The following is a 25,632-nucleotide window of genomic DNA, read 5'->3' on the forward strand; positions in this document are numbered from 1 at the left end:
ACAGTTGAAAACTAGCATTACACATGTCAACTACTATTCCCCAGAAATGCTTCGCGTGGTCATTGATCACACTGTTTTACGCTTCCAAAGGGTCATTCATGATGACAGCATTCATATTGAAGACTGTTGTAGTGATATCAACTGAAAAAGTTTGCATGTCTAACTTCTGGTTGTCATTATTTCAGTGCCACATTTCCAGCTAGTGTTGAAAATTTGCATTTTGTTTTTTTGTTTGTTTGTCCTGCCGTCCCATGGTCTGCAAAGCCTGTATACCACGTTTCACTGCAAACTAATGCTTCAAATGGGTTCAAGAAAGCTTGGAGTAAGGAGAACTGTAGTTCTAATCACCTGGTACACGTATTTTTCCCAGGTGTTCAGTTCCATTGTCCAACCTCATTTCATTTATCTTTACCAAAAGCAGAAATGTATTTTGTATTGTTGAACAAAGGATATTATTTAACAAAACCAAGATGTTTTAGAACCTGCACACAAAAACACATGGATATCAGAATAAACAACATATTACATATTTAACAACCGTTCCCATGTAGCAAGAACGGTAATCAGTACTCACTCTTGTAGTTTGTGCTAGCATTCCTGGGCTCGAACCCTGGTGGGAGCAACTTGAAAGCAAATTATCTTGAAATTTTACATTTAAAAAAGTAACTAAAGAGAATTGTAATGAATATGGATTCCTGTTTGTTATTCAAACTATTCATAGCAACTTTGGATATATTGTATCTATTATTCATAGCAACTTTGGATATATTGTATCTATTTTCAGTCTTATTTCCACTTTATGCTCTGATAGGCTAATAGGAACTTGTCCTACAGTTCAAAGTGGGATTCACACTGCTGAACAATTGTCTGCACTGGGGATAGAACATAGGGCCCCCCTTAATCACAAGGTAACCACTATGCCATCAGGAAGATCCTAGATTCTATTTTCAAATTTCAAATTAATTCTAAGTGATGTACAACCTCTGCAAAAATCTTAAGGCTTCTGACAATATTTACATTCCTATGTTAACCTGTCACTTAAGCAGACCAAGAATCACATAAAGAAAGGTCAGAATAGGAAGATAAGTTGTTTTGTTTCTGAATAAAATTACGAACTTGTGTTCTAAAAATGCATATAGAAGAAAACTAATTATTCCTTTGAAATGTAACCACTACAATAAAACAAAAATTTAAAAAAAACAATGCTCATGTGATTTTATTTTTCTTAATGTTACAAAAGATATTGATGCCACATGGAATTACTATGGTTCTAACTTGGTTTTCATTAGAGAGTGCATTTTGCTCAAGCATTTTTCACTGCTACTTGTAAAACAGTAAACCGATGTACACTTATATTCATACCTCTCTGTACATACAGTTTAGGTATTTTGTGAGGGTTTAATACAGAAAAGAAAGCTTCATTGAAACACATTTGTTCATCAACCATAACAAATGGATGTTCACTGGAACGTAACTTAAGGTTTTGTGAAAATTTTGAGGCTCAACAGGCAACAATGTTAGAGAATACCCAGAATGGAGATCTAAGTAGTGAAATTTAGGGTAAAGCCAATGGTTGAGTTGGTATCTCAGTGCTAAAGCACTGGCATCAAATGCCCAAAATCAAGGCTCTGTTCCTGGTTGAGTCTCAAACTTTCACTAATGTTTCAGAAAGTTGATATTAATCCTTTGAGTGTTAGTCAGCTATTCTAATAGCTAATTCAGATTGATTCAATGTTTATAACTGCATAGAACATACATCAATACATTGCATGCACAAGTACGCAGCTCTACTAAAGCTCAGTTCCTTACACAAAATTCAATTCAATCTTGACCTGACAGCTTTCTCATGCGAAACAAATACTTTGAGAACCTGATATTCTGGGAAAATGTTTCAAACTGTGCACTCAATTTTAGATTTATAAATTACCACCTTTTCCACCTTAGTATTGTTACTCGTTGAGTAAATACCACTTCAAATTGATAGCAATAGCACTGCCAATACTCTTTATGTATATTTGAAAATTGTAACATTCAAATTAGTTTAGAATAATTTTCATTAAAGCTTGGCTTACACCATGTGCCAACATCATAATAATTGAAAGCCATGGAGGGTAAATCACGGTAAGTGACATTTTGGTCATTATTGAGTTGCAAAGTAAAACTAGCCATCCTTCAATTTTCGCACGTAATTGTCATGTCATACAATTTGCATTGGACTCATTGAATGCTTCTGGAATTGGTAAACACACCATAAAAACAATTTATCTACAGTATAGCTTCTAATAACCTTTCTGCTTAATAAACTCAATAATGACCAAAATGCCACTTATGTTTTACCCCTGAGCCCTTCCATTAATAAAAAAAAACCTCAGTTTCACTTGTCAAATGGTTATATTCCAACGCCATTTGGCTTCATCCGATATCAGCACTTGAAATTCTAGCTGGGGAAATGCTTTATGAAAATTTTGGGAGGATATTCTCTCGCTGCATCCCTCCCCCCACTTCAAGCATTGTCAGGTACAAGAAGAACACATGTACTTACATGTGGAGGTGGAGGAGTTTAAAAACATGTATCCGTAGGAAGTTAAAAAGTTGTACAGGATGTCTACCAAAATAACAAATCCAAAATTCTTGATTTTTCATCACTTTTTCTTGATCTTTCTTTCGTTTTTCTTAAATTTATTTATACAAGCCTTTCTTAAGTAAAGTTAGAAATTAGCAATTAAGAAAATAAATATTTATTTAATGAAAAACTCATACGAAAAGGCCAGTTAAGATTAAAACTGAAGCTGTTGTATATAACAAGATAATTAGACTTGCATTATCTATGAATACATCCTGAACTGCATTTGGCATGTACTACTACAACAGCATGCCTTACCAGTCAAGAAAAAGTAAAAAAAAATCAACAAGTAGGTCAAGAAGTGAAGAAATTATATTTGTGGTCAAGAATTTTTGCTATCACCATGGCTGATTGATTTAGTTTATTTTACTTCATTTCTTGACCTACTTGTTGATTTTTTTTACTTTTTCTTGACTGGTAAGACATGCTGTTGTAGTAGTACATGCGAAAAGATGTAGGTTAAAATATGTTGGTTCCTACAGGAGAAAGGCTTGTAAAATATTGGAATATAACCATTCGATGAGCCTAAGTGAGTACCTTTGAAAGTGATCACGTGACCGAAAGTGAACATGACACTGTATCAGTTGTTACGTACTTAGGCACATGAGGGACAACTGTCTCCCCAAGCATGCAACTGACGTTAACTTCATATTATGTCACAGAAGTCGCAGCTGACCTTATAAGAAAGACAAAGAAAGAACATTGGGCACGGACACACAGTAGAATTCACAGTTATTTCATACCTTAAAGAAAAGGGTTGAGGGATATGTACTGAAAGTCGTGAGCCTTGTTCGATTACTCTCAGGCCTTGACCATTTCGTTGAAACAACAAGCATCTGTCATCCACTGCATGAGCGACATGCTGGCGCATGCACACTTTAACTGTCAGTGTTGTTGGTAGGAGAAAAATGGCATCCACAGACAGTTCATTTCAACAATGTGCAGTTGTGGAATTGCTTGTTAGTGAAACCATTTGGAGCTGCTGAAATTCATCAGCATTTTACAGAACTTCTATGGAGATGGCTGCATGGGTTACAGTGCAGGGAAAAGGTGGGTGATGGTAACACAAATGCAGTGGCAGACCGAAAGCAGCTTCCACGTGCAGCAACACGGGCCAAATTGACAAGCTTATCCAAAGTGACATGGTTATCACAAAATTTGTTCAAGATGGGTGTCGAGGTGAAGGATGAGGTTCGCCAGTGGTTACGTGGTGCCAAAAAGGACTTCTACAAGAGTGGCATTTTACAGCTGCCATTACGGCAGTGCAAATGTGCTGACCGATCTGGATGTTGTGGAAAATTAACAAGGTCCAAATTATATATTACCATAGGTAGAATAAAAATAGTGGTTTCTGACTTTGAGTAATATCACTTGCCTCATTACTTTCAGTACATGCCTTGTATGTTACAGAAATTGATGCACCTAACACAGGGTTAAAATATTCACAATTTCCCTTGAAATCACACTCTATCCACCACAATGACGTTGCAAAATTTCCAATACAAATACCACTGGTATCGGCTCAGCCCTAGTTTTGATTACTTCACTTGATACATGAAGATGGTTTCATAACAGGTTACGAACTTGATAAGAACAAATTTACCATCACAAAGAATAAGTTTTATCGGTACATAAAGTATTAAAGAATGACAGGAAAAGTACATAGTGTGTGTATATATAAAATAACAGCTTGCATTATTGCAGAGTACATTGTTCAGAGAACAATTTTTCTTGGGCTCTGTTCAAAACATCCTGTTGGAATACACACAAAAGAACATGGTTTCAAATAAAGATTTATCATAGCTGCTACAGTAAATACTTCAAGACTGCCATACTTGGAAAATACTAAAAACAAGTAATAACTGGTTGATATATATTGGTTGCATTTATTTATTGAGCTGCTATTTTGTAATGCACATATTACCACAATCCTTTCACAGGCAGACCCATTATAGCATGCACACGGTAAGCTACCATATCAATTAAGTTCTTGCAAATCAGAATTGATACACAAATATAAAAATGCATCTTGGTCAGTTAAAAGTATAAGATGCAAAAAATTATGAACAATCAATGCCAGGTCAACTGGAATACATTCTGTATGGAGAAATATGAGAGAGGGTACTTTCAGTTACCTTTTTCTTTTGGGGTCACCCTATATTATACAGCATGCTTGTTACTCTCTTTAAGACTTGTGTGTAGTACCAAAGTACAGAGTATGTACTTAACATAGTACCATTAGATGTTATTTCCTAATGAAACTAAATTTCTGATACACAAGCATTCTTGACTTGTGTCACTCTGTATAATTACAGTGAAACCTCAATTTGACGTTTTTAAGGTAACAAAACTGAAAAAGCTTCAGGAAAATGTAAAATCGAGGAAATTATGTAACATTTTGTTATGTTGGGACCATCAAGACTGAATGTGTGAACGTAAAATCCGGTAATGCAAAATCGGGGTTCCACTGAATTTTGAATTTAATAAACAAAAGTTGGGAGAAAATGTTTGAATAATGTGCCAAAATTGCAGTAAGAAAAAAAATAGTGCATTATAAAATTATTTCAAGCAGTTGACTAACCGTCAGTAACACCAAGTAAATGTACAAACACATAAAATTACACCTTGTTTCATTTGATGAACATAATGATATCAAAATGAATACATACAATGACTGTACTCACTATTAAAGCTGCAAAAATTGGAAACTTGAAATATTTAATACATTCCTTTATTCAGCACATTCTTGTAAATATTTTAGTACTTTTTTAGGTCAAAACAGAACTACACATTAACACTGCAACTGTCCAGGCATTCAATCAGAATTAAACCATATTAATTTCTTCTGTATGTCTTAATTCTTGGCATGTATATTGCTGCACTTTGAAGGAAGTGTTTGAAAAACTGCACAAATTTACTTTTAAACAGCTGCTTAAGTATGGAACCGCTCCAAAATGTATATATATAGCTGATTACAGTCTACAAAACGAATGGAAGAGCAAATACATTTACAAGGCTGCAATAAAACAATTGCAATTTCAACAAATGTTAGGTAACTGGAATGGAAAGCAATCCAATCCAATCCTTATAAACATAATAAAAATCTCATAGACAGATCAAAATAAAGAATGAGGTTAAATACAATGTTTTGACATATTGGAAAAAAACACTGGGAAAAATCACATTCTGTAGTACAGACTCCAAAAAAGGAAAGTAATAATATATCTGTATCATACATATTTTTTGAGACCTCATCTTATCACAAACATCTATTGACAAAATCAATGTCTGCCAACTGAAATCAAGTAAATAACTTCTAATGAAATTGCATATGATACATTTCATGCGAGACACACAGAAGACATACAAAGGATAAAGGATACAAAGAGAATTAACAGACCATATGTACGCTGATGTCTACAATGTAAGAATGAGCAGTGTGGATTCCAATGGTCTAATGCCTAACAAATTACTGATTGTTTCTGTCATATCGTCGGCTGAATATCAGGACATTATTCTCTAATATTCACACTACATATATACACATCTTTTCTTTCCCATTTCTCTTTCCAGTGAAATAGTGGTAACTTGAACACCCATAATTGGCAATTACCTACATGCTAAAAAAAAAAAAAAACTAGCTGTGAAATACAAGAGAACCAAAATAATTGATCCCATTTTGTGTATTAACATGATAGAAACTACACTATTTCATTACTATATAGTATGACCATCATGCATATTGTATATACGCACATACATACATAATTATGTTTGGCAACTATTCATCCCAGTCATTTCTCAGAATAGTCCCAGTGACTACTTACCCAAATATCACTAAGTAGCTGCATCACATGAAATCAGATTAAAGTAAGTGGCTAATTCACAGCAGCACTATGACTAGCAAAACAAACTTGAGCTAAGCTCTTCGAAATCACACTTTCACCTTTGGCTTTAACTCCTCCGCAACACCTCCCCATTTCAGCTTGAATGTCCTCGATCTCCACCGAATGACAGGGTCCCATAAGGCATTAAGAAATAAATATGGTCCACTGATTTCACTGAACAGCCACCCGACCACAAAATCAAATTTATTAAATGGTACCGACCCATTCTGTATAATATGAAGCAGCATCCAGTCCAGAAGGAACCACATTAAAACATGAACCAAATAGAAGACGAGGGGATCCCACCTGAACAGAAAGGACACGGCCCACGCAGCACACGCTCCGTTGACCATGCATCCCGTGAGAGGTTCCAGAATGATCGTATGAGGCACCATGGCTATTCGAAGTTTGGTCCACCTAGTAAGTCTAGCTTGAAAACTAGAAACATCACACAATCCTGAATTTTGCCATGCAGGCTGGCTACTAATGGACAAGCGCCACCCTCGATCTGCGATCGCTTTTGCAAGGAAAAAGTCTTCGGCTATGTAGCAACCAAACACTTCGAGTCCACCTGCTTCGTCAATGATGGACTTCCGAAACAACGTCGACATTCCAGTATGGCAGTTAACGCGAACCATGTCTGCACCAAGATAAATACGTGCTTGCATGGTACCAAAATAGATCTTTTCCATGGTTGCAGCAAAACCTTCTCTATCACAAGTGAAAGGCATTTGGTGTACAAGTCCTACTTTATCCGTCAAATGGCTAACCATGTCCGATAAAGTATCCTCCTTCATTCTTATACCGCTATCAGATATGAGAATCAGATCATACTTAGCTGCCAGGTAGCCCTGATGCATATTGTTTATCTTAGGGTTCACTCCGACGTTTGCACCACCGAGGAACAGTTGAGCCTCCACTTTTGGATACTTATCCATCAATCTTCTGACTAGCATCACGGCAGAATCACTCTCGTCCTCTACACAAAAAAGGAGTTCGTAAGTATGATAATCCATTGTGAAAAAAGTTTCCAAATTGCTGAATAAATTGTCATCAACTCCCATTAACGGTTTCAATATCGACACACTTGGTTGAGGGATTTCACAAGGAGTAGTCTGGTTTGTCTTCTTATGCAGTTTATATTTAGCCCAGAAGATTGCCATCAAATGAACCACCCAGAAACCAGACCAAAAAATAAGGATGGCGGTGGCCATGGAGAGAAATGTATACGTAACCAGCTCCATCATCTTTCTTCATCATCACATAAAGATACACCACCATTCAATAGCTGTCATACCATGTTGCTGTTTCTTGCCAGAAGAAATGCCCTCATAACACAGACAGTGGAAGAAGAGAACTGTTCCTCACGATGCATGGCTTCGTACTGGACCAAGACACTGCCCAAAGATCATCCATGATGCAAATTCCCTAAAGCAAGAAAAGGGCATTGTAGGCAAATACTGCAATTCACAAAAATAAATCATTCATACATGCTATATTATGTTAATTAAACTACAGTAAATCTTTACAACAAAAATCTTAGATTTTCATTTAAATTCTGTTGTAGGTTCATGCATGTGAGAAAAAGTATTTGGAAAAATGGGGGAAAATTGGCTAATTTGGAGAAAAGAACTAGACAGAATATCTCCCACAGACAAAAAGATAAGTAGCTATCAACTGAAAACGAGGAAGAATTCCAGGCTTAAAATTAATGAAAAACAACAACAGCAAATATGACAAGCATACCCAAGAAATGGTATTTAATAATTTTCGAAATTACATAGCATGTTCACCTGTATTGAACTAAGCATTAATCATTAGTAGCTGACTGGTACACATGTGTACCTCTGCTGGTATTCAGCTTAGGCCAGCTGTTACAGACATGTACCAGCACCGCCAGGCAGCAATTAACGCATCATTTATTGAAAACTACACATGATATTTAAGTTCTGTCTTTGTATTCATTAATATACATATGAAGGTATGACATACTTGAATTACAAAACAATATATTTATTGTTACTATTATTAACAAGCGGAGATTGAGAAAGTCCTTTGTTACTCCCATAATATTATGGGATATATTTATAAAAAAGACTAACACCTAAACCACTGCATTTCTTTCAAAAAATTAAATGTTACGTGAAATAATGAGTAAAAATCAACACTTTAAACAATGTTCGACAATTAAGGGTATGTTCATTGTTACTATTATTAACAAACTCCATTTGGAAAAGTCCTTTGTTTCCCTTTCGTAACTATGGGATAAATTGAAGATAAAGGACTATAACTACTCAGCCCATGCATATTTTGAAAACTTCAAATTGTACATGTAATAATGAGTAAAGAGGAATACTTTAAGCAAACTTAGACAATTAAGGATCCAGGGGTTAAACGGGGATAAATGCAAAAAGTTCAAAATTTTAGGAAATTACGCAATCCGAATGCTGTTCAGTTTATTTTTTAACATTTGGGAATGAGCATCGCATATCCTTAGAGAGTAGCCATTTTTCGTGCTTCTCTCCAAATTTGGTCCATCCAGCATTCCTAGGGCTGACTTTAAAAGTGAAATTCTGGACATTGTTCCATAAGCTAGCAACACTGCCACTCTCATACATTGTTATTATTTTTCAGCCAAGAATTATCAGTTTGTTTTCAATGAAACTTGCATAGTTGTAGGGAATGTACAACTGCTACATACATTTTTTTCATTCACTTCGGTGTTGCCTCCCCGACGGCATAGTGGTTGAGTCGTCTCCTTGTAATCGAGGGGTCCTGGGTTCGATACCTGGTGGAGGCACATAGTGGTTTGGATCCCACTTTAAACTGAAGGACCAGTCCCGATTAGCCTTATTGTGCATAAAGTAGACTTAAAACACCTACTCAATCAATAAATCATTCACTTCGGTTTATTGTGGGGCGGAGAAACAGGCAATAATTATTTTTCAAAAATTCAATTTTCTTCTCCCGATTGTTCCTTTAACAATGGGAAGCACAATGTATAAATTTTACCTCCGTATAAAGCCCTGTTTTTAAGAACGAAAACAAAACCAATTTCATCTTTCTACGGCAATTAGTTCTAGTGCTATTTTTTTATTTTATTTTTTGCTTTGCAGCACATTGGAAAAGAGAACGCTTGAAAGTCCCGGCCACAGATGCTTTCGAGGTGCACAAGGCTCCGTCCGCTAAAGGATAAGTATTGCAAAAAATGCTACAATCATGGATGGAGACAATAAATGGTACACACATCAATGATTTCTAAAGAAGGCGGTAGAAGAACTTCTAAGTCAGATTTCATACTATGGAAATGAGAGACGTGGTAATTGATAATTAAGGTACTCACGTTTTCTGCGAAGCTGTTTTACATTATTTTCTATTAATTTCGGTAGCCACTGCCACCATCCTCGTTGGAATTCGTCAGAGTTAAAGAATTCAAATTTCAAGAAGAAAAAAAAAGAAAGCCTCTCTTATAACTAAGAAGTATTGCATAGCCTACCCAAAACTTATACTTTAGCCTATTACTATCACAAACTTATATTCAATTATCTGGAATCTTATATCCAAATAGCTCACAGTGGGTTAAGAATGGAATCTCGGCTGGATGAAATTCAATTTTTCTTTCTAAGTTAATGTATGTTATACAGGGTTTGTCCAATAAGTATCGGGACTGAAGTCATAACAAGAAATTCATTGAATTAGTGTTAATATTCTTCAAAATATGACCCTCCTGCATCAATACACTGCTGCCAGCACTTTTTCCACTCTTCATACGCCCTCTGGAAGTTGGCAACCGCAAGGTTGCTCAGGCACCCTGTCAAAGCCGCTTCGACTGCCTCGATCGTCCCGAAACGATGTCCTTTCAGGCTCCTTTTGATCAGAGGGAACAAAATGAAGTTGGGGGAGCCATATCTGGAGTGTAGGGTATTGTGCACAATGTTTGGCCAGTGCCTCCCTCACAATTAGCGACGTGTGACTGGGCACATTGTTGTGATGCAGCAGCCAGGAATCTGCAACCTCCCTTTGGATGCGGCGGACCCTAATCATCATCGATCACAATTGAATGCACAGTGGATTTCAGTAAATTTAACTCCTGTGCTATTAAACTAACACTTAAAAGACGATCCCTGTTCAGAAGTTCTTGCACTTTGGCCACATTTTCAGTCTTTCGAATCGATGTCTTCCCGCCCATCTTTGAATTTTTTATGCCACTCAAAAACACGAGTTCTGGACATGGATTCGTCCTTGTAAGCCTCACGGATCATATCAAAAGTCTCCGTAGCAGGTTTGTTCAGTTTAATGCAAAATTTGATGGCACAACGCTGCTCGATGGTTCGCTGCATCGTGACTCTCAACCCGAGCACCAAACACACTTTCACTTCAGGCACGACCTACACACTCCAAAGGCTCGGAGGCAACTGAACTGGGTCTCCTAGCTCACGTGACATCCCGCAACACCGATCCTACCCACAGAGACCACCTTCCACCCCTTCCCATTGGTCGGACAAAATCAATCCCGATACTTATTTGACAAACCCCGTATCTATCTATTTCTCTCTCTCTCCCCCACCCCCCCCCCCCAAAAAAAAAGGTAATGTAACAGCACTTTAAGGACCAGGGACCAGGTGAGGAGAAGAATCCATTTGCCAATGTTTTCTGGCTATCTAGACCAAAGCACAATACTACTTCTTTTCAAGTATCTCCCCAATTGATCACAATGCTAGGACAACATAAAAAAAATTGGAGGAACCCTTTATGTATCAAAACACATAAATAATAATCAATCTTCATCGTATTGTTGCTTAAATAAAACAATTAAAAGAGCTGGCAGTGTGTGTGAAGTTTTCACGGTTGCGTAATGCAAGTTATATATGGATAATCAGTGCTTTAAAACTAATATTTTAAGATTATTGTTAAACTGAAATCATACTGAGACTAAGAAAGCACACTAAATATTGCATAGTATTTTTCTTACTTGAAATTTTCACAATTTAAAGTGCTTTATTGTTGAGAGTTGGTGTGTTGAATAATAATACATAATAATTACAAACAACTGTAATTAATTATTTTTCTATTTTCTTTTGCAAGACATGACATTTTTCAACATGGTTAGTAAAAATGATCACCTGTTTTATATACAGGGTATACACAAATGAATGGTGTGGCTATAAATATCAATAAAAAAAATATTTTTCAACATACGTGGTTGCAGCAAACACTGTTCGAGGCAGAAACTGTCCCAGTTTTTGATATGCGAGTTAAAATTACAATCCTTCAATGTGGGCTCCCCTGGTCACACAACCCGCATCAACACGGTAATCAAACTCGTTCCAGACCCGGTGTAACATGTCCACTGTAATGTCCTGCACTGCATGCATTATCCGATCACGAAGTTGCTGGATGGAAGTTTATTAAAGACAGGGTTTATGCACAACCAACTTCCATCCAGCAACTTCGTGATCGAATAATGCATGCAGTGCAGGACATTACAGTGGACATGTTACACCGGGTCTGGAACAAGTTTGATTACCACGTTGATGTTAGTTGTGTGCCCAGGGGAGCCCAAATTGAAGGATTGTAATTTTATCTCACATATCAAAAACTGGGAAGTTTCTGCCTCTAACAGTGTTTGCAGCAACCACGCAAGTTGAAACATAACATTTTTATTGACATTTATAACCGCACCATTCATTTGTGTATACCCTGTATAAATTTATCAAGAAGAATAGTTAATTAAAAAAATATCAGTTTCACATCTCACAACCTCTATAGGATGTTCTTACTTACAGGTATTATAATTTTGAAAGTGTTGTAGAAAAAGTGAGAAAAGTACAAAGACAAAATGTCTGCTTAATACCAAAAAAAAGCACACATACGGTAAAATTACTGGAGGGGGCATAGTGTATAATAAAAAATATCATTCACTGGGCATAGTGTATAATAAAAAATATCATTCACTGGGCATAGTGTATAATAATAAATATCATTCACATGTGATACTTAATATACATTTTTCCAGATTATTTGGGGTGTTTCTCCAATTTTGATATGTGCCGTTGAATTACATACTCACAACTAGTAAATAACAAAATGTAGTGTAGAATCAGATTTCTTGCATTGTCTGTATGACAGCTGGGAATGACCCTAATGACAGCTAGTGCTCTTTGTGCATAAACATACACAATTTCGCCCGTTCGAGCTAACCTGCCATATTAATTCTTAGCCTCACAAAAATGTCATTTTTTAATAAACTTATGACATGCTACATTATCTAAAAGGTTTACACAACATATTTATGCAAGAGAATCTTCACTTTGGTGAAAACAGTTTGAATAGTACACAACAGCATGCTCCGATGTTAAGCATAGGACAACCAAATGAGAAACAAAATTCTCTAAGAATACAAATGGGTTGCACCAGTGTTGGAAAAATTTCGCACTGAAAAGACCCATTATGGATGGATCAATTCGACATGTAGGTATACAAGAAACGAAACGTAATGAAGTTAGTTTGGCCCTTACTGTGTAATATGATGATAAAGCTAATAAAACAAGGGCAAAAATATCAAAGCAATATGTTGTTTTGCACCACGCATGGAAAAATACTATGATAATTACATAAACATTTAAAATATAAACAAACAAGCACACAAAAGTCTAGGAAGCTGAAGCAGTCATTAAGAAAATAATGAGAAAGCATAGCAAAGAACATGAGGATTATTCCACACCAAATCCAACAATGCTGCAATTTTTAGCAAAACCCTCCAAAAAATAACCAAGGACCAAACCATGAACCCAGATAAAACTCTCAGGGCCAATTAAAACACTATAACAAATTAGTGATTTTTTTAATTTCATTTTCAAAAAACAGCTATAAGAAGATAGTATGTGACGTTTAGGTCATACTGCGACTCTGATAATGGTCGGAGATACATATTTTGAGTTCTGCATGTGTCTTGAGGTATGTAATTAGCAATTTGTATAAAGTTTAATTTTATTCTTCCCATATTTGGTGGAGGGGAGGGCAATGTTCTGAAAATTACGAAACTTTTACCAATAAAAAACAATAAGTGCGCATTTTTCTGGCAATACCATTTTCTACCTTCATATCCAGTCGTTGCCTGCATGGGGGTTCGATGAATTTCAAATTTTGTGATTTTTTTCTTTCCTTCAAACTGATTATGGAAAATTTGTTCTCTTTACTACACGCTTATAGTCCAATGTGTACTGAACAAAATGAGGTATAACTTGTAACTCTAGTGCTCTTAGTTCCAGAGATATAAAATTTTATTTAAAAGCATGTGGAAGTTTAAATTTCTTGCTGAAAACACATCTATAGTTCTCTTGTTCACCGGCAAACACGCTCCATTGTGTAAGGGTTCAAAAGGATTTTTTTTTTTAAAAAAAAAATTACAAACTCTACCATGTTGCATATCATATACAGGTCAACACAAAGAACTTTAAATTTAGATATTTCCATTATCTCTAGCTCAATAAGATGAGTCCCAATGTCATGTGATCATTTGGGGGGAAACTTTTACAACTTCAAGGGTCTGAAACTTCAAGGCATATATATATCAACCTAAGATTTTGCTTTTACATTTCACTATGGTATCAATAAGATTGCCAAATTTAATCAGTCAGCTTTAATGAAATAGCATGTTTTTTTAAAAAATTAAAAAAGTGGATTTTGATGTGGAATAACTCATAAGCAACATTCCCAACTGAAGTTTTTACAAATATAAATCCAAATAATGATGTAGAGTAATTTTTACCACTCATGTGAATCATTTTGATCATTCACATCTCATGCTAAAAGCATATGTACGCATGCTATTCCGAATTCAACCTATTGTTGGCTGGTATGAGCACATGGCTTACTGCAGCCATAAGCTGACACTTGTTGACTCATGCCATGCCAAGTGGTTCAGTGCTTGGTGTGTAGTGTAGTGAGTGGAGAACGATAGCACATAGAAAGAGCTCCGGTCAATAGTGAGGTTTGTGGTGTAATTTGCTTATTGCAGGAGGAAGGTGCAAAATGCAGGCGAAACCCATTGCACAATGGGTGCTTGCATATAGAGAGAAGGTCATTAGTGAAGGTTGTTTGAGGAAATGGTGCTGGAAATTTCAAGGAGGACAAACTGATGTGCATGATGAAGGTGGACAAGAAAGGCAGTCTGTTGTGATGGAAGACTTCGTCAAACGAGTGGATAACGTGGTTCTCGAGCGCCACCGCTTCACAATATCGGAACTGTCTCAACAATATCCTGAAACTGTGTGAACCATCATCTATAAGATTGTGACTGTCAAAAGTATTGCGATTTGAGAGCAATGAGGAGCTGATGGAGGTGTTTGGGAGTGGCTGAGTTCCCTGGTAGCAACCTCCTTCGACGGTGGTATCCAGAAGATGGTGCAATGCTATGACAAATGTCTGAAAATCAGGTGGCAATTATGTTGAAAAATAGTTCAGGTGTGTGTGTGCAAGTTTTCTGTATAACAAATATGGGTTTTTCTTATTTTCTGTTTTATATCATGCCTCTCAGAGGTTGATTTCCGAATAGCCCTCGTATATATGTGTGCAAAGCAAAAATAAAATAAAAATATTTGGATGTTAATGCTAAATCACAAATATTCTTGGACAAACATACCAAATATAAAAACCAACAAAGACATGTGAACATTTAAAAAAACATTACATTCAAATTCTTCATGCTTAGTTTTAGGAAGGCAATATCTACAAACGACACTTAAAAATAATTGCAATACCACTAATATGGTAAATAGGACTGAGCCGATACCAATGTGACTGTATTCAGTAACAATGAAAAATTCTGATAACCTGTTGTTGTCCTGAAACATCTATTGCTAATAGTGCTATAAAAACAAGTACACAAAAAAAAACTTTCACGACCATCAATTATGCATGCAAGCTAAAGATACACACAGCTACATTGGCATATCACAACATCAGCTTTGTTCATTATCACTATTCGTAGAACTTTCCCTATCATTCGACTACAGAATGGACATTTCCACTAGGATATGATTAAGAATTAAACCTTATCAAAATGATGATTAAAAAACAAATATGAAAAGTAAAGAAACAAAGGCCAATATACATTCACATATTCTCCCGTCTACCACTAAATAAAGCTTAAAAAATGCTATGTGTAGCTTTTTAGGACCTCACACACATGGCTCAGTGTCACCCTCGCAAGTCTTCGGAGGGAGAGGTTTGCGCCTTCATGAGGTTCGCCCGCTGGAGGGTGACAACCATCGAACTCAACACAATCGGCCATCTAGGCCGATTATTGATTTGAATCAACATTACAATAAATAACGAGGTGTTTTTCCATTTTACCATAGAGTTCTGATATCTGTTAAAGCATTTATGAATATGAATAATTTCTTTCTACTCTACAGGGGTCCAAGTGGATCTATTTGTATGTACAAAATTATTTATGTAGGCCTAGGTGTCAAATGACAAATTTCTATTGAAAATGAATCCACCCAGCAGAGATGGCTCATTTCCCAATCCCCGCCAATAGTTACATTTGTAATTACATGAGACAACGTTTGTGTGCCTTCATGCGTGAAGCACATGCTATGGATATTACTCTCTACGGGCATCACTGACAAGAATCATTATTTTCATTGACTGTTCTGTTTTTCAGTACCAAACCTAGTGTACTGAAATATTAGCTGGGGTATAATGATCCACTTTCATGAAGAGTGCAGTTTTTGTTGAAAAGTCAAAGCCATTGTTCATTGTTATTTTAGATGGTCATTTTCGTTCATCTCCCTCACCCTTATTGTTCACTCGAACTGGAGAACTTAGATGGCCACTTTAACACATGTAACTACAAATATAGTTCCTCCCCCCAATACACATACATGATGGATTTTTTTTTTTTTTTCATGAAATGGATGGTCAGAAACAGAGGGGTCATTTTCCTATGGTGTAGATTTTTAGAATATTAAAAATAAAACCTAATAACAAAAATTCTGTTGAAAAAGCATACAATAAGAGTAATACACATGTAGCATCAATATTACTAAATTTTGACATAGCCTATGATTTTTTCAACAAAGTACTGAAAATATATTTTATATATAGCTATATATATATATATATATATATTATAATTTCAAAACATATCCGAAAGTCACATTTCAAGAACTTTTAACTTATTTTTTTACAATGATCAGTCTGCAATAGTGCAATTCATATTTTACGAACACGTCGTGCGTTTGTATTTTAGAATATATTATGTCGCATTTATAATTTAGAAGGTCGACAGATAATAGTGATGAATGGTGAATTGATGAAAGAGATGGAGGAATAAACACAATTACATGTGTGTACCTCAACCAGAATTTGAACTAAGGATGCTTGGGTTCACAGCACAGGCTATTATTTTCAAAGTAAATAAAATTCATAAACTATCACAATTTCTTTGGATGCAAAAAAGTTTGTTACAAAGATTAATAACAACAAAACTTCATTTTATGCTACTCATGTCAAAATGATTTTGTAACAGGATAATATTGTTGCAACAACAAAATGTACCTGTTTCAACATCACTGTATGAAAACACATACTGGTGCCCCACTAAGGAACTGTACAAAAAGTACAATTTTTGGATGATTTTTAAATGGGTATCCAAAACCTGCATTATGGTGCCAGCAAGCTTGTAACGGTGTAATACGGCTAATTGTGTGGAGATACATAATAAAAAGCAAAAGTTTAAACATCACTGCTTGAAAACATTTGAAATAGGAGTGGGTGGTGTGAAATAATCAAAATGTTGAGGTCGCAAATGCCCTAGCGCTAAGAAGTTATGACTGGCGGTCAGTATGCCCCAGTTTAAATAATTTTTGCATAAAATGTTAATTATTTCACAACAAAAAAAATACATTTCAGCAATTTGAACACATTAATATTGCTTTTCAAAATTTTATCTAAGTGAAAGAACACAATTAAATTGTTTAAACACAAATTCCACTGGCCAATCCATTTTGTTGGAAAATCAGCCAAAGGGTCTAATTTTGAAACTGTAACCTTCAGTATCCAGATTGTTTGATTGAAAAAATGGCTGTAATGTGTTTATATAGACAATATGAAAATGATTGATGAAATTCTCTCTTTAGAATTAGCATGATTGATTAATGTAGCAGCCAGTGTGTTGTATGATGATAATTAGGAAAGCCTCTGACCATCTTAATTAACATCATCCATAGAACACCAGACGGAAACCCTTTTAACTGGTTTATTGCACTTTACATGCATGGCTCATGGAAACACATACCTGTTTTGGTGTACATGACCTGTGATGTCTTGCCTAGGGCTCTTACACACACGTCTTCAATCAAGTCTCATGTGACTCTCGCTAGTGTATCTAAAAAACAGCATTTTCCTCTCCTCTACCTCACAATATATTCCATTATCAGTATTCTGTAGGAGGAAGTCTGGGAACAGACACCTTTACTAAATGCTGAGTTGTCCCTAGACAGGAAACAAACACTTGTCGGAGCTATGTCAAGCCATATACACCACAGTAGTACCTTTTTTTTAAAATAACTAGTATATTATTTATTTTTTTGATAACAGTATGGTATAGTGAAAACACATTTCTTTAAATGTACAGGAGAAACTACTTACGGCTGAGTTTCTGTAGACTTTTGGAAGCTCGAGGAAGTGTTTTCCCCCTTCGTTCAACTTATTTGGCCGGTAAGTCATGTATTTTTCGACATAAATGTATGCACGATAGCTTTTGCCACCATTACCATCGACTACGCGAATCAAATGTTCTGTGTGTTTGATTATGTAACCCCCTGTTAGTGTAGCAACCACGCGGTAGTTTTACAAGATGACGTGTGAAGGTTGCATTGCGATTTTTTTTTTCCCCAATTTAATTTTCTGTTTGCCTAACCTAACCTTCCATGAATGGTTTGTGGATCAATTTTCGCTTAAAAACCTTCTGTGAATAGTTTGTGCGGCATTTTTCGGTTAGTAAGTGAAGGTTGCATTGTGAATTTTTTTTCCCAATTTAATTTTCTGTTTGCCTAACCTAACTGAACCTAATCTAACCTTTCGTGAATGGTTTGTGGATCAATTTTCGCTTAAAACCCTTCTGTGAAGTTCTCTCTTTTTCTCCTGGCAGACTCAAGTTTCTTTTGGGGGGGGGGGGTTGGGAGAGGAGCAAAATGCAAGTTTCGTAGGGGTTTGTGCTGCATTTTTCGGTTAATAAGTTTGGAAACACTGCATATCAGCTGACGATAGACAACGTCAAGATTTGCCTGCCATATTGGGCATGAGTTTACAATACCGGACCACTCTCCAATTTCTATAAAATTTCGCCTACTTACTAGTTTCGGTGTCCTGATGACTTATCTGTAGTTCATATTTGGTGGTCACTTGTTATAATTGTACATTTATGTGTACAACTTGTAAAATAACCTTGCGATTTACCACGGTGATTGTCCATACACAGCAATTCGGAACCATCTTTCTTTCGCAATTAATTAGCTAATGGTCTTCCTTTACGCACAACAATCTTGTAGACGACAGACGAGGAATGTCTACGAGGTTAGGTTAGGCCTGTTAGGTTAGGTTCCATTAGCATAAATACAAAGAAAAATTAATATTTTAGCTAAGAGAACTATACCTTGCCTGTTGATTTCTTAAAGGTTGGGAAAATGGCGTCTTCCGTGGAGCTATTATTCTTATGGTAGGGTTACGTTACGTTAAGAAAACATTGTTTATTTCATTTTTTTCTCGATTTCCATACTTGACCGCCAATTATTACATGCAGATTCGTGATTAGGAGTTCACAATTAGTGAGTTGGCGAAATTTCATAGAAATTGGAGAGTGGTCCGGTATTGTAAACTCGTTCCCCATATTGTGTGTAACGAATGTGAATTAGCAACGAACAATAAATACTTGTAATGTGAAAAATTACGCTTCTTTTCAGTGTAAAAAGCAAAATCCCACGCTCAAAAATGTTCCGCTATACATAACAGGTAAATACAAATGTAAATAATTATGAAATAAACGAGTGAAATGTGTTTTCACTATACCATACTGTTACCATTTTTTTTAATAATTGTGAATTTAATTAATTAAATCAGAATAATAAACATGGCATTATTTTTTTTCACTGTTGTTAGCTGAATTTTAAAATCTGCAGTGATATGGTAGAGTCGGCCATGTATTAGAATATATTGCATAGTTATTAATGCTGTTACCGGTAGAGTCTTCTTTAGGAAGGCCACTCTGGTGTAAGAATTAATTAGATTTAAGCAAATCTTATATTAATAAATACATTTAATGTTTTAAGATCACATTTAAAATTGGGTAGCTTGAAGTTGAATTCATGGATTTCTTGGCCCATATTTAAAAACAAAAAGGTATGCTCTTGAGCAAAAGGTGCTGGCGCTGAATTATTTTTAGTTTTGTCCACCCCTGGTCACATATAATCTGGTGGTGGGTGAGCACAAGAAAGGCTAGAATGCAGATGCCTCCAAATTAAAAGTTTCTGTGCACTTTTCAGTAGCAATGAGCACTAATTATGACTTACAGTGCTCAGAATCCAGCAACTAATTTACCAGTCCTCAAATTAGGCAAATTCATCAAAATGAATGGTATGCCCCTTAACCAAGATGTAGTCAGTCTATAGTGAGCTAGTACTTTCACACTTGTGAAGTTTACTAATGATAAAACTTTGATAGCCAGACCATGTGTAAAAATTGATTAAATGTATTTTTTTTTTTGCTGAAAAATCAAAATTTTAATGAATAAAAACTAAGCGGCAGTTGATCTGACTCAATTTCTTACTTCTTTTTGTATATGAAATAATACTGAATACATGTGTAGAAAAGAAAAATAAGATGCAGAAATACAAAGGCAATCTTACCAAACCTGCTAAAAACTGATCAATGCTAACACTAAGTAACAGGTTTAACTGAGGCTGACAAAAATAATAATTAATATTCTTTGTACTCGGCAACATAAGCCACCATCGTAAAACAAGCAAAAAAATGTCCATATCTCAGGGAACTGTCGTAACTAAATGACCCCTGGAAAATATGCGAACTAAAATCCACCCCCAATTGTTTCTGTCCCAGTGAACAGCAGCAGACAAGAATCTGTGGGGTAGGACCGGAAGCTCGTCAGGAACAACATCAATTATGCTCGGTTGAAAGTACATCCTAAATTACCCAAAACTTCTGATGAAGTTCAGTTGACACTCGATGAAATTGAAGAAGACCATTCGTGATGAGAACAGCAGAACATTGTGGAAACCTTAACTCGTGGGAATGAAGTGTAGCAATATGGAAATGCAAAAGAAATTGGAGTGAGAGAGGAAACTCTCTTCTCGTTTACTTAAAACATAAGTTTCGAAAAAGGAAGATATTGAAATCTCCGGGTGAAATGTCAACTTGCATGCATGCATATTGCTGACAAAAACAGATGTATGGCAACTAGACACAAATTAAACAGTTCTTAACATGACTTAATAAGTAACACATCCATATCACTGAAATAGCATTGATTAAATGTTAAGTATCCCCGAAACGCCTGAAATTCCTTTTTCTTCTTTTTCACATTGTTACTTACGTATTCTCCATTCTTAAGGATTCTTGAAGGTGGCACTTCATTTTTTTTACGGAAATCTATATTTTCGACGTATGAAGTAAGTTTTGTTAGTTTCTTTTTCCCTTCAGTAACATGCTAAATGGCAGTCACAGTTTCACTACCTTAGTTGGCATGCAGTGTTTCCACCCCACTCTACCAAAAATTACAGGATTTTAAATTTTAGTATTTATTTTGTCCGGCTAAATTCGTGCCAGCTGCCACAACTCAAACAAATAAAGATAAAAATAAACTAAAAACTGGAGATCTATAATATGGATAATAATTTCTCGTAGCCCCACAAACCATTCATACATAGCCCCATGAGCCATTTCCGGCAAGTTTAGGTTAGGTAGGGTCACGTATAGCTTACAATAGTTAAGAATTGGTTTCGAAAAAAATATGCATAGCCCCACACACCATTCTCGCATAGACCCCCACGAAACCAGTGACACACAGCCCCACGAACCAGTGACACACAGCCCCACAAACCATTTGCGGAAACGTCCCTTCTTCAGTTACAAAAACATGCGTTTGGAAACACTGACCGGGATTGACTGGGATGACGTCATCACACACAGACTACATCCACCTGGAAGTAAATAGGAAGTAAATAGATGCAAGAGCTTTCATGCATCGGTCACACATTTATATCGAAAAATAGATGATTTTCTGGCAAAATTGAATGACCGATGCGAGGAAACACTTCCCAAACTTCCACAATTCTAAAGAAACTGCATTCGGTAAGTAATTTCTCCTGTAAATTTGAAGAAATGCGTTTCGGGGATACTTTAATTTTACCTAGCATTGAAATAGCATATTAACCTGACAACCAGTTGACATATGAACCCAGGAGTCACGGGAACGTGATTCAATATACCATGGTATCAGTCAGATTGCAAAATTTCATCAAATTAGAGAAGAATGAGATAAATACAAATTGATATTTCTGGTAAGTCAAACTAATGGTAACAGTTTGATATAGGCAAAACACATTTCTTCAATTTTACAGGAGAAGGTACTTACAGAACTGAGTTTCTGTAGACTTTTGAAAGGTCATGGAAGTGTTTTCTCCCTTCGTTCAATTTATTCGACCGGTAAAACATGTATTTTTCGACATTAATGTGTCTGCGATGCACAAAAGCTCTTGCCTCCATTACCTTAGACTACGTGAATCAAATGTTCCGTGCATTCGATGACATAACTCCCACTCAGTGTTTCCAACGACACCATTGTTTCCCACAACATGACAATTTTAACTATGTTTGCCTAACCTAACCTTGTCGTGAAAGATTTGTGGGGCTAATCAAATGGTTTGTGGGGCTATGCGTGTATGGTTCATGAGGCTATCCATGCATGGTTCGTGGGGTTTTGGAACCCAGAAAAAAATACAAAATCTGTAACACGAAAGTAGGAATTTTTTGGTTAAGATGGTTTGAAACGCTGCATACCCACAGACAAAACTAGTCAAGATTTGGGTAACACTTTACTATACCGGAGACGGATTTCTTCAAATTTACAGGAGAAAGTACTTACGCAAATCATTTTCTGTAGTGTTGTTGATGTTCGGGAATGTAGTTTTGATCCATTTTAATGCGAATGCATGTGGTTTTCTATGAAAATCTATTTCCAATGCGCTATTGCTGCTGCCGCCATGATGTTGTCCGTATATGCTAAATTGAACGAAAGGAGTGCTAATGGAACCTAACCTAACAGGCCTAACCTAACCTAGTAGGCATACCTCGTCCCAGTGATGGTTCGTGGGGCTATCATGAATTTTTGGGCTAACGTCAATAGTTTTTGTTGTTACCCGTGGATGGTTTGTGGGAAATAAGGAACAACAGTAAGTACTCGTTAAGTAAGAAATATACATTATTTTCGTTATAAATTCATTATTTCACCTAAAGAAATGTTCCGCAATGCAGAAGAGTATGTTAGCAATGTAAAAAATTGTGAAATAAATCATTGATAGGTGTCTCCGGTATAGTAAAGTAGTACCAAGATTTGCTCGCCATATTGTGTGTAACGGAAGCGAAAAAGCAACGAACAATAAATACTCGTAATGTGAAAAATTGCAATTATTTCAGTGAAAAAAGCAAAGTCCCACCTTAAATAATGTTTCGCAATATATAATAGGTAAGTACGAATGTAAAAAGTGATGAAATGGACGAGTGAAATGTGTTTTGGCTATATCAAACTGGTACCGTCTACATTAGTCAGCAAGTGGAAAGTTGATTTTGCATATATAACAAAAGGAACTTGGGCCTATTCAAGCTCTAGCAATGAGCCCTTCCCACAAAGATGATCATGTGCACATTGTCACATGTAATTTACATTTTATATTTAGCCTATTACAAAATATACGATTAAATGAAACAACTATGAACGTAAAAGGAAATTGCTTAAAAACTGGATTTTCGTTCATCTGAAATCATTCATGGAATATGTCTAGCCATAGAAAAAGTTACTTTAAAACCACTACGTGTATTTGGTGGGTCGGGTACCCTATTCTACACCCTCGAATTTTGAATTTTTTTTTCTTTCATTATGAAGGTTATGTGATCCTATTTCTGAATAAAAAAACATTGGAGCGCGGAAAGAAGTATTTACGACTCTACAGCCGTTTGAAGTGGCGATTTTGTCGTTTGCAATAGTTCGGACGTATTTTTAACTATGTTCGCCGCGCTTTCTTTTTTCGATGAATTTAGGGGTGAATTGAGTGCTAATGGAACCTAACCTAACAGGCCTAACCTAACCTTGTGTGAATGGTTTGTGGGGCTATCCGTGGATGGTTTTTGGGGCTACGAGTGAAAGGTTTCCGGGCGTTATCGCACATTTACCAAGGCATTAAAAATTAGCCGGTGTCACCTGCCCCGAACACTATTTCTCACTTTTGTCGCATTGACTCATGAAGAAACAAAAATTAGCCAAATTTAATGCTGAAAGTAAAGCTGAGAAGTTAACTTACCTCTTTTCCCCAAGGCCAGGCATTGCAGGTGGAAGTTGAAACTAAAAGTCGTTAAGTGCAGTCAGTCGTATGCAATAAGTCGTCTTTTTTGTCCTTTTCCACAGAATATTGCCCTACCCCGTCGTTCCATGATAAAAATAAGAAGTCGCAAATTATCCCAGCCCACAAGTCATTCAGAAAACGGCCTACAGTTGCCGAAAAGAAATGTGCACGATGTTCCACAAGATAACGTATAACGTTAGCCAATGGTTCGTGGGGCTAGCTCCAATGGTTTGTGGGGCTAGCACCAATGGTTCGTGGGGCTAGCGCCAATGGTTCGTGGGGCTATCTTTTTAACTATTGAAACTTTTGCGTGGCCCTACTAACCTATCCACGTGCCAATGGTTCGCGGGGGCTAGCGCCAATGGTTCGTGGGGCTAGCGCCAGTGGTTCGTGGGGCTAGCGCCAGTGGTTCGTGGGGCTATCTTTTTCACTATTGAAACCTTTGCGTGGCCCTACTAACCTATCCACACGCCAATGGTTCGTGGGGCTATCTTTTTCACTATTGAAACCTTTGCGTGGCCCTACTAACCTATCCACGCGCCAATGGTTCGTGGGGCTATCTTTTTCACTATTGAAACCTTTGCGTGGCCCTACTAACCTATCCACGCGCCAATGGTTCGTGGGGCTAGCGCCAATGGTTCGTGGGGCAGCAGACCATCTCCCTGTAAGTCCAGTACAATGTCCCGTATGTCTCGTCGAACAAAGTCCTCTATGTCCGGGAAGTGTTGCTTAACCTTCATTAAAATAAAAAAAAATCTGGTACAGTCGTCCTTGAGATCAAGTTTCAATCTTTAAAACACAGTCTCCTAACCCAAGGCATTTTCCTAGAATACATTAGGAAATTTCCCTGAATAATGAACGTGTGTATATCTGCATGTGCTACGCTATTGTGAAACCAGACATAATCAGGAAGATATTACCGTAATATTGTAGATTCAGAAGATGTAACAAGTAAACCTTGAATTTATGAATCTAGAAAAAGTCTTCGAAATTTCTCTCTCGCGTTACAGAGTAAATTCATTTTGCAATATTTAATCTTACAATTACTGCATTTTAAACCACCATAAAAAACAATAAAAAACTGTAGAGAATTATAATTAAATTCAATAATTGCTAAATAATAATATAGATACTAACATTTTCCACTGGGTTCGACGTTACTTCTCCTCGGCTACCGCTGAACTTCAAGGTTAGAATATTGTACACTGTTTCTTTCGCCTTCTTCATTCCTTCCATTTTTCTTCTACGCGCTCTGTATTCTGCTAATTTTGCTTCCATTATCCTAAATTATATGATTGAGGCTCAATTCTCAACTTCCACATCAGTTTCATGCATACGGAGGATGCATCTAACGAACAGAAATACTCACATTATGTACCGGCATCAAATAAGTATACTGAGCAAATGTCTGCCGGAAACAGACATGTTATCAGTGACGAAATATAGCATGATTCATACAACTGTCCACGATCGCCCTCAA

The 25,632-nt window shown here is 36.4% G+C and overlaps 1 protein-coding gene across 1 annotated transcript; it reads right to left on the reverse strand.

The window, feature by feature from the left end:
* Positions 1-1,206: 1,206 nt before the first annotated feature.
* Positions 1,207-25,425, reverse strand: GlcT (ceramide glucosyltransferase). The gene is made up of 2 exons (XM_083137937.1): positions 25,290-25,425; positions 1,207-7,938 (listed from the first exon to the last, which is right to left on the reverse strand). The coding sequence occupies exon 2, from the start codon at positions 7,755-7,757 to the stop codon at positions 6,558-6,560; it is 1,200 nt and encodes a 399-aa protein (XP_082994063.1). The 5' UTR covers positions 7,758-7,938; positions 25,290-25,425; the 3' UTR covers positions 1,207-6,557.
* Positions 25,426-25,632: the final 207 nt, after the last annotated feature.

Source organism: Lepisma saccharinum, chromosome 16 (genome assembly GCF_977018435.1).
Source record: "Lepisma saccharinum chromosome 16, izLepSacc3.1, whole genome shotgun sequence".
Classification (NCBI taxonomy): Eukaryota; Metazoa; Arthropoda; class Insecta; order Zygentoma; family Lepismatidae; genus Lepisma; species Lepisma saccharinum.

Excerpts from the sequence above, each read along its gene's own strand:
- GlcT (XM_083137937.1), bottom strand. The coding sequence starts at position 7,757 with ATGATGGAGCTGGTTACGTATACATTTCTCTCCATGGCCACCGCCATC.